General features: G+C 36.3%; 1 protein-coding gene across 1 annotated transcript; it reads left to right on the forward strand.

Moving 5' to 3' along the window:
• The first annotated feature begins 1830 nt into the window (after window positions 1-1830).
• On the forward strand, window positions 1831-15962 carry LOC124644207 (serine hydrolase-like protein). Its single transcript, XM_047183457.1, has 7 exons — window positions 1831-2118; window positions 2878-2994; window positions 3682-3834; window positions 11683-11782; window positions 12491-12578; window positions 13702-13802; window positions 14402-15962. The coding sequence occupies exons 1-7, from the start codon at window positions 2064-2066 to the stop codon at window positions 14709-14711; spliced, it is 924 nt and encodes a 307-aa protein (XP_047039413.1). The 5' UTR covers window positions 1831-2063; the 3' UTR covers window positions 14712-15962.
• The last annotated feature ends 663 nt before the right edge of the window (window positions 15963-16625 follow it).

The raw sequence follows: 16625 nt of genomic DNA on the forward strand, positions 1-16625 counted from the left end.
AAGTGAAGTACTTAGAGTAGTCACAAGGAATATAAATAAGAACGTTCGAATGAAGTGCACTATTTGGTAGGTAAAGGACTTAAAATAATGTGTCCAATTCATTGTAGGCTCAAACTGTTGGCGGTTTAAGTTATAAAAGTCGAGACAGAACGATGCAATCGTAAAAAGTAGCGCGAGCGAAGCGAGCGCGCAATTTTTTTAATTTGGTACAAAAGGTTAATTAGTTTTAAAAAGCGCTGTTACAAGCAGGCGGAAGCGCAAACTTTTTTGTTTTTGAGGACTCCATAAATATTTTTTTTTTACTACATTTGACTTATAAAAGTAAGGCAGCGTGGACTTGCTGCGGGTTGTTCGAAAGAGATACCGCGGCCCTGGTACATAAAAAGCCCACGACGGAACACGACGGTTTTTAGTCAGTAAGAGTCTGACACTCCCTCACCGCTGCTAACCCACAGCGGGAGGAAATTTTTTGAGCTTGCGACACAAAAATACCTGATCAAGGATATTGTAAAGCAATAAAAAGCCGCGAGCGTAGCGAGCGCGAGTTTTTTTAAATTATTTGTTTGAAGACTCACAAATTAAACTGGGAATTATGTACAAATAAAAAGAAAACGTGATTAGAGACCGAATAAATGACCGACGACCAAGTCAATAAAAATAATAAACAATCAGAAAAACAGCCGCGTTGTCATTTAGCTGCGAGCGTAGCGAGCAAGAATTTTTTCACTTACTTAGTTGGAGGATGTTAAAAGTAAAAAATAATCAAAATGATCAATCAAAAAAGCGAAGGCGACTTTTTTAGGAACTTTGCTCGTCAGTATCGTGATACAATGTGGAACTTCCTTATCAAACGGGTGTTTGATAAGGAAGAAAATTTCATCGAAATTTCTTGGTGGTGGGGCGTCACCGCGGCGCCCCTGAGTGAGACCGAGCAAGGCGCCCGGGTCATGCGCACACCCTGCACCATAGGTTAAGATGGCGCTGTAGGTAACCATTACAGTAATCTGTGATGTAGGATTTAAAATAAAAATAAATATATGCGATAAGCGTTCCTGGCTCATAGATGATCGCAAATAATTTTTTAGAATTTTTAGTTTGCTAAAACTTCGCCTCGTGAATAATAAATGTTCGTGCAGTGGTGCAGGGTATCGCTCAAGTTTATATGGCCATGAAATTGCTGTACTTGTGCTATTATTTATTCCGTGGTCAAAGTTAAATAAATGATTATCCATTGGTCTGTGAAGTGTGAATTTGGTAGCCGCCTGATTGTGCCGCCCCCTGAATTTGCCGCCCGGGGCACAGGCCCCGGCTTGCCCCCCCCTAGATCCGGGGCTGACTGTACATCTTTATTCTGTGCCTAAATCTTGATTATGACGTACAGTGTGACATCACTTATCAGATATCATCCGTTTATTTATCTTGTTTGTCTATTCAACACTTTATAAGATCATAAAATTGGCATTTATATGAATTAACTTTTTATCTTTAATTGCCTTTTGAAATTCCCCTCGATACCTTATCAAATAAAATGGCATGCTTATGAAGACGTAACTAATCCTATCAACGGATGCGAAGCTGCCCATGACCGATGTGATTGGCGCCCGTTAGTACGTAGTGAACGACATGTAGAAGACAACATTATATTATATACTTTTGATTCACCTATGAATGAAATTTTAATCATTGAAAACAAAAATACATATCATCAATACTTAATAAATATATTTTTGCTACTTTCTGCAGTTCGGCTGTTCCCTGCTTATACCCCATGAAGGTAAAAGCGTGAGCCTCAGGCCTCGGTATTTATAATCTGTGATAACTGTCAAACTTTGACAGTTCGACATCTGACAGACTACAGCTTTGTTTTGCTCGTGTATTTCCACGATTTAAATTTATTTTTTTCGTAAAATTGAAGTGAAAGTATACTTAATTAATTTACTTTGTATGTGTACTATATTTCAGTGTCATAAAAACTTTAAAACAAGATTTTATCAAGATCTAACTTAATCGTGAACTCGAAATATTTTAAGTGAAGTAAAGTGATCGAAATATTTTCATAAATAATGGATTTAGTGGAGCACGAGTGGTATATACAAGCTCCTTGGGGCAGAATCGCAAGTAAGTACACATATTTACTGCTCTATACAGCATGAATCAGTTGAAAATTACCTAATAATAATATAAAAAGTTAGACTGAACTTTGATCTTCAGATCATTGTTCGCTTAGTTTTATCTTAGAGATGAACTTTGATAAAATTTGAATACGTAATTATGTAACGGCCCGGAAGACGCAGCGTGGGCAGGGCTTCCACTGGCCTCTCTAGTTAGACGGGCGATCTGGCCAAGGTCGCCGGGAAGCAGTGGATGCGAGTTGCTGAAAACCGTGAAAAGTTGCGAACGTTGAGGGAGGCATTTGTCAAAAGTTATGTTCTTCCTTTCGGCGAAATTCATCAAACCACATCCATATTAGTTTCGAATGAAGACCCATAATTTTATTAACAGATGATAAAGTTACATCAATCTACTATCCACCCCTAAGACAAGCCATTAGTCAAAGGGCATCAACAGCCCCTTTATTGAGTAAATGAACAGTATTTTTAAATAACCAATACCACTGTATGATTTACCTTTACTTTTTTGAAACTAGCTGTTTCTCTGTGATTTCACCCACGTCCCAGGGAAACTACTTAAAATATATTCTATAATTCTTATTTCTTCCTATATTCTTCTTAATGGAATATAGCCTAAGTAACTCTGGGATAGTGAAAGAATTTTTCAAATCGGTCCAATACTTTCAGAACCTTAAGTGTACAAACTAAAAAATGTTTTTTCTTTCTTATATTGGTGTAGATATAAACCTGCTGTGTTAATTTCCAGTAATAGCATGGGGCGACTGCTGCAACCCCCCCGTACTGCTCTGCCACGGCAGCATGGACTCCGCAGTCAGCTTCCGCCCGCTAGTCAGCAAGCTGCCCAGGAATTATTATTATATCGGTAGGTTTTATTTATTATTTTATATGTAACTAGCAACCAGCTCCTGTTTCTACAGGATAACAGTCACCCTCCGAGCCTTTTTCCCAACTATGTTGGGATCGGCTTCCCGTCTAACCGGATTTAGCTGAGTACCAGTGCTTTACAAGGAGCGACTGCCTTATCTGACCCCCTCAACCCAGTTACCCGAGCAACCAAATATCCCTTGGTTAGACTGGTGTCAGATTTACTGGCTTCCGACTATACGTAACAACTGCCAAGGATGTCACAGACAGCAATTAAATTATTTTATAAACTTGTAAATGAGTCCTTACCCTAATTTCCCTATTTGTCATTAGTTTAGTCATGGACTAATATACTACAATTACATACTGCTCAAGTTATTAAAATAAACCACAATAATTAAGTTTTAACTATAGCTTCATAAAAATTATGGTAACCAGTCCATAATGTAAAAAGGATTGAGAGGTGATACAAAATAATAAAAAAAACTATGTGAAAAAATTTTGTATGTGGAATTTATGAAACTATGTATGATTGACTATTGAACTCTGAAATTGTTTTTGTTAATGATTTAAGAGAGGGACCAATCTGTTTCTGACTTAATGAGCCATGCGCCAATTTTAACGCTTTTCGGGTCCTGCGCTTGCATAATCCAGCATATTACCAGTTCTTTTCTCAATTTTCCAGGTCTGGATCTCCCCGGTAACGGCAAGTCAGACCGCTTCTTACCGGGTCTGATGATCAGCGTGTACGACATGCTGTATGCTATACATGCGCTCGTCAAGCATTTCCGCTGGAAGACATTCACGCTTATAGGACACTCCTTTGGAGCTTATTTAGGTAATTGTAGTGTATGCAGGTACATGTGCATCATTGTATAGGTTATGTCATTATTATGACGCCTCGTGCGCATACGTCACTCGGTTATAAATACCGGATCGAGCGGTGGGGAGTCAGTCGTTGTCAGACTGTCGACCTGTGTGGTGGTGCGTTGGCGAGTCGATTAACATAATAAAATGAGCGTACAATACATTGGCGACGAGGATAAAACCGTGAGTGTTTGAACCAACAGTTACCTATTATCTAATTTTTATAATTTTGAACTACCTATTAGTTCTGTGATCCAGAAAAATATTTGATATACAAGGTTATACTAAATAATTTGTCCTATTCATGCCTATACCAAATTAATGTATGCTAAATAAGCTTTGACAACAAGTAACCTCTGACCGATGTTAATATTCAATCATATTAAAAAGAGCAAAAGGAAAGAAGGAAGGGAAGAGAGTAGAATGACAAAGTATACATAACTTTTATGTTCATGTATGTATCACCCGAATTGCAAACAAATTCTAACCTTTTTACGTAATTCTTTGTTTAAGTTTACCTTGTTACAATTCTAATGGAAGTAGCAATATTTATTGCAGGTGTTAATATTTATCAAATGAGTAATTTATAATACAAAATCATTACTTGGTGATCAGTTTACTCATTCTTAAACCTGCATCAAAGTTTATTCAATAATAGGCATTTATTGGAAGCAATATAAAGTTGCTGGTTGTTGAATTGTCGTCAAGACGACTTTAGCAGTGGTGGGATTTCCTAGAGGATATAATACAATAACCTATTTGCCTTATAATCAATTGTGTTTAATAATTGTTGTGCTTGCATGCCAACAAGGCGGAATGTACACGGATCTTATTATGTTGTTTACAATCCTATTTTGTAAGTGCCTGCATTCTAAGCAAATAAAGACCTATTCTATTCCAAAAATCTGCTGGTCATTAAATTGACAGCTTGACGGTTAGCAGTAGTGTATATCTACTGGTCATTAGATTGACAGCTTGGCAGTTGGCAGTAGCGTGTATCTACTGGTCATTAGATTGACAGCTTGGCAGTTGGCAGTAGTGTGTATCTACTGGTCATTAAATTGACAGCCTGATTGTTGGCAGTAGTCTATATCTACTGGTCATTGAATTGACAGCTTGATGGTTGGCAGTAGTGTGTATCTACTGGTCATTAAATTGACAGCCAGATTGTTGGCAGTAGTCTATATCTACTGGGCATTGAATTGACAGCTTGATGGTTGGCAGTAGTGTATATCTACTGGTCATTAAATTGACAGCTTGGCAGTTGGCAGTAGTCTATATCTACTGGTCATTAAATTGACAGCTTGACAGTTGGCAGTAGTCTATATCTACTGGTCATTAAATTGACAGCTTGACAGTTAACGGTAGTGAACGTCTACTGGTCATTCAATTGACTGTACACGCATAAATTATCTGGCGATAGTTGTCAACTACTGCAACAACTAAATAGTAAATCTTGATAATTTTTATATTTTCTGTGCCCGGTGATTTGGATCATAAAAAGCTTCCAAACTTAACTTCTCAGAGTCTAGTCAACAACTTATACCTGCTATATTGTTCTGGTACTTAACTAACTTAATTCAAGTGCTTGCAATATAGAGGATATTACAAGAACAAACTGGTGGGTTATATACTCAACGGTTCTACAAATGACAAACATGTGCTAGGTATCTAGTTAAACAAACAGCACATTGAGGGACCGTAGTAGGTTGGCCATGTATGTTGAAGAACTCGCCCAGCTATACTGGTATGTATTCACCTATGCACAACATCCAAGTCCATCAACACCTCTAGTGGGTTGCCTACCCATAATAGTGTTAATTATAACAGTTGCTCAGTCACCCTAGGTATAATTTCAATACTTTTACTTTATTTTGCTGTATTAAAGAGGTTGTTATACAACAGAGATATTCCAGAAGATACAGAACAGTAGAACAGCATACAAGCAGCAATACTAGCTGGAAAATGTGGATCAAAATTTTGGTATTCAATAGATAGAATCTTTGGTAAACATGCTAGCTCACAATTGTAATTTCAGTACTTTAGGTTGATATAAAACTCTTAGATCAAAAGAATATGGAACTAAGCATTGGAGCAATCTGTGATTTATTTGACAATGCTACTTTATCTACCCAACTGCCTCGTTGGTCTAGCTGTCGCAAGCGCGGCTGCTGAGCACGAGGTCTCGGGTTCGATTCCCGGGTCGGGCCTGGAAGTTGGTGATTGATACACCCGTGCATCGGAAAGCACGTAAATGTCGGTCCTGCGCCTGATCTCTTTCCGGTCGTGTCGGATTGCCGTCCCATCGGGTTATGAGAGTGAAGGAACAGTGAGTGCACCTGTGTCTGCGCAAATGCTTGTGCACTATAATATGTCCTGCGCAGTTGGCTAATCCCCTTACGTGAGTACAGCCGCCGTAGCCGATAATCGGCTAGGAGGACATCATCATCATTTACCCAACTGGGCCTTCTCATCTGTGACAAAAAATCTTTTAAGGATGATACCTGGAAGGAGTTCCAATGTAGATACTTACTCTGGGAACTGTCTAATGATGATTAGCTCATGGATGATTGTTGCAATCAAGTTCTCAAAAGTTGATGATTGCGTGTGCTTTTAAAACCTTCAAGACTCAGGCTTGAATGAATTTTAATTGGTATCTTAGCCTCTTTTTTATTGATTTACATTGGTGTTTACAAATAGTTTAACAAAGTGGCCCTCATTATAATATTGTTATTTGCAAATTATGTTTTACAGTATTGCAGTACCAATAAGCAGTATAAGTACATTGAGAGTTGTGGAAGAATATGCTTCCATAGGAGCGAATAACGTAACCATATATGAACATATATGAAATAGAATCCATTTATTGATCTCAAGTTAATAAATCATCACATTAATATATTCTTGAAGTGCATACCTACTTGTAATATAAAGTTGTGTAATTTCCTCAACCCATCCCATAAGATAAGATCCATATGGGTGGTGGGATGGATATCTATTAACAAAATAATGTCTTGTGTCCATAGCGTTAGGGTTAATAATAATTGATCTTAGAACACCAATCTTAGGTTACCGTAAGACAATTGGACTCGCATGAGAGGTAAAGAACTTTATCACTATTTACATTTATCGACATTTATTACTCTTTTGTGCTAATTAAACTACACAGTTGCGTCGACATTTGGTTAATAATAACTAAAATATTATTAAGTTCCTAAGTCCTACTGCAAAATATAATCTGAGTAAGTGTTCCTTAAAGTATAGGAAGTAAAATTGCCCTTAGTCACCAAATCGTTTAAAAATTTACTGGGGTGCTGTCCCTATAAAAGATAATAATATTTTTATATTCTGGTTGTCTAACTAAAACAACGTAGATAAAGTCAGCTGCAATAAAGGGTAAGCGCTTTTGAACGAAACTATAAACATACTTATGCAGCCAACTATACTTACATAAAAAAAAAATATATATTACGTTACCTATACGCGGTCATGAAATTGGAAAAGCGTAAAATATTAAAAATGGAAGCAGCACAAAGCTGATCATCAAATTGATGAGGTCAAGTATGACATGAGAGCAGCATAGCTGCTCATGAAATTGAGATATAGAATTAGAATCCCACATTTATCTATGTGTAGACAAATGTTTTAGAAAGTTTAGCGGTTGTTTTGCAAAAGGAAAATTGCATCGACTAGAAAACTGTTTGTGAGCTGCTGTCACCTTGTTGAAAGGAAGAAGAGCATGAGTTGAGGGTCAGGGACTCTTCTATTTTATGGTGATGCAGAATGTCACAGCTTCAAAATATATAGTGCAAAGTTAGTGACACCTGTTAAAGTGCGTTCGTTACATAATATGGTTCTAATTAGTTAAAATCTGATTCGTAATGTTACTTTACACCTTCGTTATAATCAATATGTAACCATGACACTAAAAAGCTTACCATCAAAGCATAATAATTCTTTGACTACTTTAATTTTTGAAAACCACATTAATAAAAGCAAACAAACATTACAGAACGCAATGTCCGGTGATAATAGTGTTCTTGGATGCCTAACCGAAATATAAGTATTCCTATCGCACTATTATATCATCATCATCATCATCATCATCTCAGGCATAGGACGTCCACTGCTGAACATAGGCCTCCCCCTTTGATCTCCACAGATACCTTATAAAGACGACCTTATAAAGGTCACCGGAAGACGCTGGATGCAGGTCGCTTCCAAGTATTATATGCAGTAAGGTATTCATATGTTGGGTGTTGAATGCTAAGAAGCTTACAGTTTCTTGACTAGATATTGGACATACATTGATGTAGGGTATTTAAAGCCTATATCAGAATTTCAGCGAGTGTACTAGCAGAAACGTGCAAAGTACTAGCGCTGATCAATAGGGTTGAAGACCAGATTGTTTGTTACATTGCTGAGATAATGATAGGCTTTGATATTCCACTCTCAAATTAAAAACTACATATTACCAAAATTAGTTGAGTTAGCATTCTCTTGCTTACAAGGCACTCAAAGTACTTAACTCGTACATAGAACTACAATTTAAACCATTAAATTGGTGACAAAATATGTGGTCGCCATTAAATTGGAGACAAAGTATGTGGTCACCATTAAATGGGTGACAAAGTATGGAGTCACCATTAAATTGGAGACAAAGTATGTGGTCGCCATTAAATGGGTGACAAAGTATATGGTCATCATCAAATTGGAAACAGTCCATCTAGGTCACCATTCAATTGGGACGATCTTATGTGATTACTTTCCTCGTACGGCTCGTACGGTTTTGAATGAGTGAAAAGCATTGATGAGGTGCCCTAATGCCGATCTTTTACCTTGGAACAATGCATTCTGTATCAGTTTTAAGTGAAGTCGAACCAAGCAAGATGAGTGCTCATTATCTGAAGGCACAGCAATATTTCAGACTTGCTTGATTTCACATGGACTGATTGGCGGGATGTCTGCCAAATGGACGGATCATCTCTAGTGTAGATATAATACAGGGCCGGAACAGCGGCTACAAAACCTGAAGTTAAACTTGCCGGCCTGATATCACTGCTACGAATTTGTCTTGTTGAGCCTGAAGCAGATGCTGGTATGTTACCGTCTGCAAAGGGACGGATTTTTATTTATGTTTATTTCACAAGGGAAGGGATGTAGTGTCCTGCAGTATCACCGATATCTGTCGTCTCCTTAAATGGAAAGGGAAATGAAATGGAAACGGAACAAAGTAAATCAGTTTGATGGCAGTGTGATCGGTGGACTGATCTGATAGCGTGGTTTTGTTGTGCTGCAGGTGTTTGATAGATCTTTAAGAAATTATCAAAATATTTATGAGTTTGATTGTTGGACTTTTGAAACAAGGTTAAAATCAAAACAACAAGGGAGAGATGTAGTGTATGCAGGTACATGTGCATCATTGTATAGGTTATGTCATTATTATGACGCCTCGTGCGCATACGTCACTCGGTTATAAATACCGGATCGAGCGGTGGGGAGTCAGTCGTTGTCAGTGTCAGACTGTCGACCTGTGTGGTGGTGCGTTGGCGAGTCGATTAACATAATAAAATGAGCGTACAATACAGGTAATAATTATTCCGGCTTGACACGGGATAACAGTATTTCCCCACTATTTAATGTATATGTCACCGTAAGATTACAAACATCGTTAGATTACAATCTATCTCGAGAGATTGTAAACTGTCGAATTATTGTAAACCGTAACACCTGATTGCAATTTAACGCATTATTTTTCGCTATATTATAATCTATCGATGAGAAATTGTCAAATTGTCAACTGTCCGAAAGCTCTCCCTGATCGGTCAGTCTTTTTGTAAGATCGAGAGCGATGTAGAGCGGTCAAATTGTCAACTGGCGTAGAACGGAATGCATCTTGCGCGCTGATTGGTAGAACGTCAAAAAAGACAATGTTCTTTGCAACTCCCGGTGTCACAGCTCTTTGACGTGCAAAAATAAGTGACGGTTTAATTTTTTATAAAATCAAAAATTGTACTTAATTTTTAAGACTCAAATTACACACAATTAAAAATTGTATTAAAAATTGAAGTTAGTGACGAAAACGAATCGCTGCAAAACCGACTCCACGTAGTCTTGTCTGCCCTACCCCTAGAGTGCAATTCAAAACCGCGTAGGCGCGGAGGGGCGAGGCGGCCTGCGAGCTGAGGCGCAGGTAGTTTCAGCGCTCGCCGCCGCGGCTGAGGCTGGCCGGCTCCGCCGGCCAGCAAGCCGAAGCTGCGGTGGTGAGCGTGAAAACCATCTGCGACGATAAGCTCGCATGGGACCGCCGGAGCCCCGCAGCGCCGGAGCCGTGACAGAAGTTATGCTTGCTGCATGTTGCATGCTTACTTCCATGCTGGGTCAATTAATATGGGATGTGTTATATTTTAAACAAAAAACTCAGTAGGTACGAGTTAAAAAATTAGAAGGTAAATAAATATTTTTATGATGTCATTTAATAGTATTTAAGAAGTTTACTGTTAGAATGCATGCTACAAATTTAGATGCAAAAAAATAACCATCATGCTGAGTTGTATTTAGAGTGGAAGATAACTCGTGGCTAAGATAGTATTATTTAGATGCTCGACGCTTTATTAATTGTGGCTGACTTAGTAATTTAGAAGGCAACATACATTTTTGGGGGCGAATAATGATATTAAAAAGAAGCCTGTTTAATTAGCACCCCTTTTATTTTATTTTTAAATATTAGTTTGTATTTGAAGACAAAATACCTAACTGTATTTTTATAAGAGTTATTTTTATATAAATTTAATACTTGAAGAATTTTTGAAGAGCATTTATTTTATTTAACTGACACCTCTATTTCATTCCTAACTCTACGGGAACTCCATGGGAACAGAACGGCTGGTCGTGATTGGTCGATCTTACAAAAAGACTGACCAATCAGAGAGAGCTTTCGGACAGTTGACAATTTGACAATTTCTCATCGATAGATTATAATATAGCGAAAAATAATGCGTTAAATTGCAATCAGATGTTACGGTTCACAATAATTCGACAGTTTACAATCTCTCGAGATAGATTGTAATCTAACGATGTTTGTAATCTTACGGTAACATATATATTACTAGCTTCCGCCAGGGGCTTCGCCCGCGTGGTGTGTTGATAAAAAGTCTATGTGTTAATCCAGGGTATCACCTATCTACATACCAAAATTCAATCAAATCGGTCCAGCCGTTTTTGCGTGATTGAATAACAAACATACATCCATACATTCTCACAAACTTTCACATTTATAATATAAGTAAGATAAACCTTCCTCTTTAATCACTCTATCTATTAAAAAAAACGCATGAAAATCGGTTGCTTAGTTTTGAAGATTTAAGCGTACAAAGGGACATAGGGACAGAAAAAACGACTTTGTTTTATACTATGTAGTGATAATGGCGCCCAGACTATGAATAAGAAGGTACAGTCTATTCATTCATTCAATGGGATGAGAGTAGTTTTTAAATATTTTCTGTCTATCCGTTTCCCAATTATGCTACTAGGTTTGATATCCATTCTAGCCAAATGCAGCTGACTGGGTGAACTCCACTTATAGCACTATCAGCCAGTTTCTTCATCAAAAGTAAAAGCCAAAGTAATGTCATAAAGTAAAAGTAACGGTCAAATTCGTTTTTTCAAGGCTAAAGTAACAGCTAAACTAATAGATAAAACGAATTTGACCGTTACTTTTACTTTATGACATTACTTTGACTTTTACTTTGGCTTTTACTTTTGATGAAGAAATTGGCTGTTAATCTGAAGTTATACATTCAATGTGTTACATTTCCAGGTCAGTTCTACAACTTATGTTACCCAGACAAACTGGACCGGCTGATCAACTTGGACCCTATCAACTTCTTCGCTGTACCTCCTGAAGAGTTTAGCAGATGGTAAGGTCTATACTAATATTTTAAAGAGGAAAAGTTAGCTTATTTGTACCCTAACTTAGGGCTCCGAAGTGACTGAAACGATTTGAAAAATCCTTTCACTGTTACAAAGTTACATTAGCCCCTGGGGCCCGATTCTCCTAATTTTACTTAAGCGTCATACGATTCACGTTCGACTCGATTCGACTGAGGTCCAATCCCGACTCGATTACGATTGAAGCGTATGTGGCATTCCGCTATTTTTTCTTTGAAATAAACGGTTTTTATCCTCTTTTGTCATTCAATAATGAATAATTTTGTCTGCAAATGATTTACGATCGCAAAATGGTTGTACAGCAAACTACCGTATAGACCAAAATCACCAAAATAGCAGACCAATCGCATACCAATCAAATGTCAATCGAATAAGATTGGTCTTTTATTAGTAGCAGAATGCCCGATATGGTTAAAACTGATATTACGATCATATTGCGATTCGATTTCTATTCGATTTTGACATTATTAACTTAGGAGAATCGGGCCCCAGGTGACATATACTCTATTTTATCCGGATATGGGAAGTAGTTTCCACGGCGGCGATTGAAACCACGGGAAATGGCTTGTATTGTGCGAAATACCTCATTGTGTCCGACTTTCACGAAAAAATATATTTGAATGAAGTTTTTAAAAAAAGATAGGCGTGGATTTAATGATCTTCCTTTCGTGTTGCAGGTATCACATATTCTTCACGAACTTTTACAAGAATTACGACAAATACAACACGCCTAAAGAGAAGTCGCCTACAATCAAATGGACGGAGGTACGTCATTATCCAAACTAATATTATAAATGCGAAAGTAACTCTGTCTGTCTGTCTTTCTGTCTGTCTGTCTGTCTTTTCTTCACGCCTAAACTACTGAACCGATTTGTGTGAAATTTGGCACAGACATAGTTTGAAACTTGAGAAAGGACATAGGATAGTTTTTATTACAAAAAAAAAAAAAAAATATTCCGGACATATAGCGCCATCTATTGGTCAAATCAAAAATCTGCTGGTAGTCACTATTCCACGCGAACGAAGTTGCGGGCAAAAGCTAGTGTTTACATAAACTCAAAAGTCTATCGTAACTAACGTAACTATGTGTTAATCTAGCTAGGGTATCACCTGTTTACACATAAAAGATCAATGTCAGGTTTCGGCCCACCCAATCAACTTTTAAAACTAAATTCTCACGGACACAAAGTTCTTTACTACAACAATTTAAATATAAAATACTATGTTATGTTATGTTATGTTATGTTACAGCCTTTTTATCGTCCCACTGCTGGGCACAGGCCTCCTCTCACACGGAGAAGGATTGAGCATTAATCACCACGCTTATAAAATACTAACTTCTTATAAAATATTTAATTGTTATCTAGAACTTTTCCAAAAAAAAAAAAAAAATCATTTTAATAAGTAATTATTTTGTTCATCGAGTTCAGGTTTTTCGTTTTAATAATTTGGTTTTGAGAAGTTCAATGCAAAAGTGGAAAACATAGAAAAGCTTCTGACATTAAACTTTTTTTCTTTTACTTTAAATTGAGCCTAAGTTACCATGGACGTCTGACATTGTTCTTTCAACCGCCGTTTTTGCGTGAAAGAATAACAAACATACATTCATGCATTCTCACAAACTTTCACATGTACATATAATATTAGTAGGATTAGTACGATAATATTAGTAGGAAGGAAGTAGGATTATGAAGAGGAAATCTTTGTTTGTTTATTTGTAATGGATAAACTAAAAAACGACTAGACCTATTTAAAAAATTCTTTCACTGCTGGAAAGCTTCACTCTTCCCGAAAAACATAGGCTTGGCGATATATATTTTACGGGGACTGGAAGCTGAAAAAGGCTAGGCAGATGATGATGAAATTAATAAACCATACCACCTCCCAGGCTCTGCAGTCTCTGATGCGGAACAGGCCCAGTTTGAACGAGGAACAAGCGGCAGCAGTACTGGAAAGACTGTCTGAACCCGTTGGAGACGGATGTATCAGGTAAATAGTGATAGGAAACTTCTAAAAATACATCATACAAAATACAAGAGTAAATAACTTGGCGTTTCAATTAAAGTATTTCAATTTAAACATAGTAACTTGCGCCAGGTTCCACTCGCTTTCCGAGGGTACTTTTTCTCTCACCAGCATAAAAATAAACCTTTATATTGTTCTGATAGTTATTGCTGACTAGCTTCAACAAAATCAATTGTTTACATCTAAGGAATTATAGTTCGGCCATTCAGAGAATGCGTTCCTGACACGTCGCGATTGAACTGACGACGTAATAACATTCATTGATTATTGATATAATAATGTTGTTTTAATGCTCCTCAATTGTTAAAACGGTAAACAACCAGCAAAAATATTTTTATCGTAACTGCAACGCCATTGCAAAGTTACGTCGTCAGTTCAATCGCGACGTGTCAGGAACGCATTCTCTGAATGGCCGAACTATAACATACAGACTTTCGCATAAATAATATTAGTAGAATCTTGCTGTCGAATAGGAAGATAGAACTAAATAATTTTTTTTCACACTAAGCAAACAATAATTTAGTAACCCGTCATTTTAATAATCGAACTTTTCCAAATTACAGATACACATACGACTTACGAATGAAACGGATCAACGGGCCAGCCTACTCACCGGAACACGTAAAAAAACTGTTCACGGCTGTCAGAACCCCAATTCTGACGATAGCATGTCAGAAAAGTCTGAAAAACAAACTGTTCAGAAACACAGCTTTCTTGCTGGACGAGGCAGAGTATCCTGGCGGTAATTTTAGGTTTAAATCCGTGGAAGGTGGTCATGATGTCCATATTAGTCATCCGGAGAGGGTGGCCGGGTTCATCGGGCAGTTCTTGGAGTATGGGGTAGAAGGGCTGGATAAGAAATCTAAGTTATGATTGGAGAAATACTATGTCTAATAATTAAAGTTTTCTTAGGAAAATCTTGAGAAATGGAATCAATTAGTCTATATTGTAACTTTTTTATGTTTGTTAAATAATATTCAAGGTCAAAATTGATATTTTTTTAAATAAGAATATGTCAGTCAATTATCAGTACCTATATGCAAGTGATTTTACCAGCATCCTGAGTTAACTTCTTCCCGTACCTAGATAAAAAGATGCCAAAACGTTAGTCTTATGTAACAGCTGTATCAAAATAAAAAAATGCCAAGTTTTATCAAAATCAGTTCAGCTGTTTTCGCGTTAAGAAGTAACGTATACAATCACAAACTTTCGCCTTTGTAATGTTAGTGTGATACCTAGTTGAAGTCTGACTTTCGTACCTACTCATCGAGCATAAAAATTACTTTTTATTTTATTTCCCAGTATTCACAATTTCTTCCTTCCTTCACCCCTTCCTTAATTTTGTAATCTAAGAAGTATCTTATATTGGTTGATGAGAAATTTATAGTCAATATATTTACTTTTTATAAGGTGAAGGCTGCTACACTTAAATAAAAATCTTTAGTAAATAAATATGAAAGTTATCTGTAATAGAATATTAGTTCACCAACAACATAAACGTCAGTTTTCTTGAAACAATTGTTTACTATGAAGTTTCACATTCAATTTATGTTGTCGGTGGAAACGGGCCTACTTAAAGATATTATAAGATTTTGGCATGAACAAATTCATAGTACATATGTATAAATTTTTGGTGTTTGTAAAAAATTGAAATTACTTATTTACAAGTTACTGTAAGAATACCTTACAAAAAAGGTTAGTATTCAAAAATCATACACAAGTTTTTTTTTTAATGTATTACAAAATGTTTTTTTTCTTGTATAGTACCATTGCTTGTCCGAGGTTGGCTACTAATGATTTCACGACATTCAAATGACCAACATCACACAAGCAAATTTATTTGACGGAAACATTTTTTTTTTAAATAAATAATAGAATGATGGCCTAAGTCAAGTCAATCTATAATTATTATTGTGCTCATTGTGCAATTAAAAGTCAATTAAAATTATATTTTTAATATAATGCAAAGGAATTGTATAGCTTAGAGATTTTTTTGTCTTTGTTTTATATTTTACATCTTTATATTTGGGAATTGGATTAGTATTAAGTAAAAAGTTTTATTATTTTTGTTTTTGTGTATAAACAAAGTATCGCGATATTGTTGTGTCTTACATTCCCATTGCATTTGTACTTATTTACCTTAAAACGGGTGTACTATGCCAAATCGAATGACAAATAATCGAATATCAATTGATCGGCCACTATAAATCGAAATTCTAAATACTCGAACATTCATAATATCGAATGGTTATTAAATCGAACATTCAATACATCGCGCAGTCAATACATCGAGTGTTCAAAATAGCGAATGTTCGTTTGATCGAGCGTTAAATGCATCGTATATTCATCCTATCGAAAAATCTATATTTTTTATGAATACAAGAAAAACTCAAAATTAACGAATAAATCACATTTTAATGTAGTTTTTATTACTATTTAACATTTTTTCAATCGCATTATCATCCCTTTTGCCTCTTTTTTGTAAAGTAGGTCTTTCCAATCCCGCGTTTGCCTTTTCATTCGCACAAAATTTTAAAATGTACCTTTAAAAGATAAGAATTAAAGATTAAAATGTGATTTATTAGTTAATTTTGAGTTTTTCTTGTATTCATAAAAAATATAGATTTTTCGATAGGATGAATATACGATGCATTTAACGCTCGATCAAACGAACATTCGATATTTTGAACACTCGATGTATTGACTGCGCGATGTATTGAATGTTCGATTTAACAACCATTCGATATTATGAATGTTCGAGTATTTAGAATTTCGATTTATAGTGGT

Source organism: Helicoverpa zea, chromosome 29 (genome assembly GCF_022581195.2).
Source record: "Helicoverpa zea isolate HzStark_Cry1AcR chromosome 29, ilHelZeax1.1, whole genome shotgun sequence".
In the NCBI taxonomy this organism is placed as follows: Eukaryota; Metazoa; Arthropoda; class Insecta; order Lepidoptera; family Noctuidae; genus Helicoverpa; species Helicoverpa zea.

Bases quoted from the DNA above. Each gene is read 5' to 3' on its own strand.
- LOC124644207 (XM_047183457.1), top strand. From the start codon at position 2,064: ATGGATTTAGTGGAGCACGAGTGGTATATACAAGCTCCTTGGGGCAGA. The intron at 3,835-11,682 runs GTAATTGTAGTG...TTACATTTCCAG, and splicing joins CTCCTTTGGAGCTTATTTAG to GTCAGTTCTACAACTTATGT. The intron at 13,803-14,401 runs GTAAATAGTGAT...TCCAAATTACAG, and splicing joins GTTGGAGACGGATGTATCAG to ATACACATACGACTTACGAA.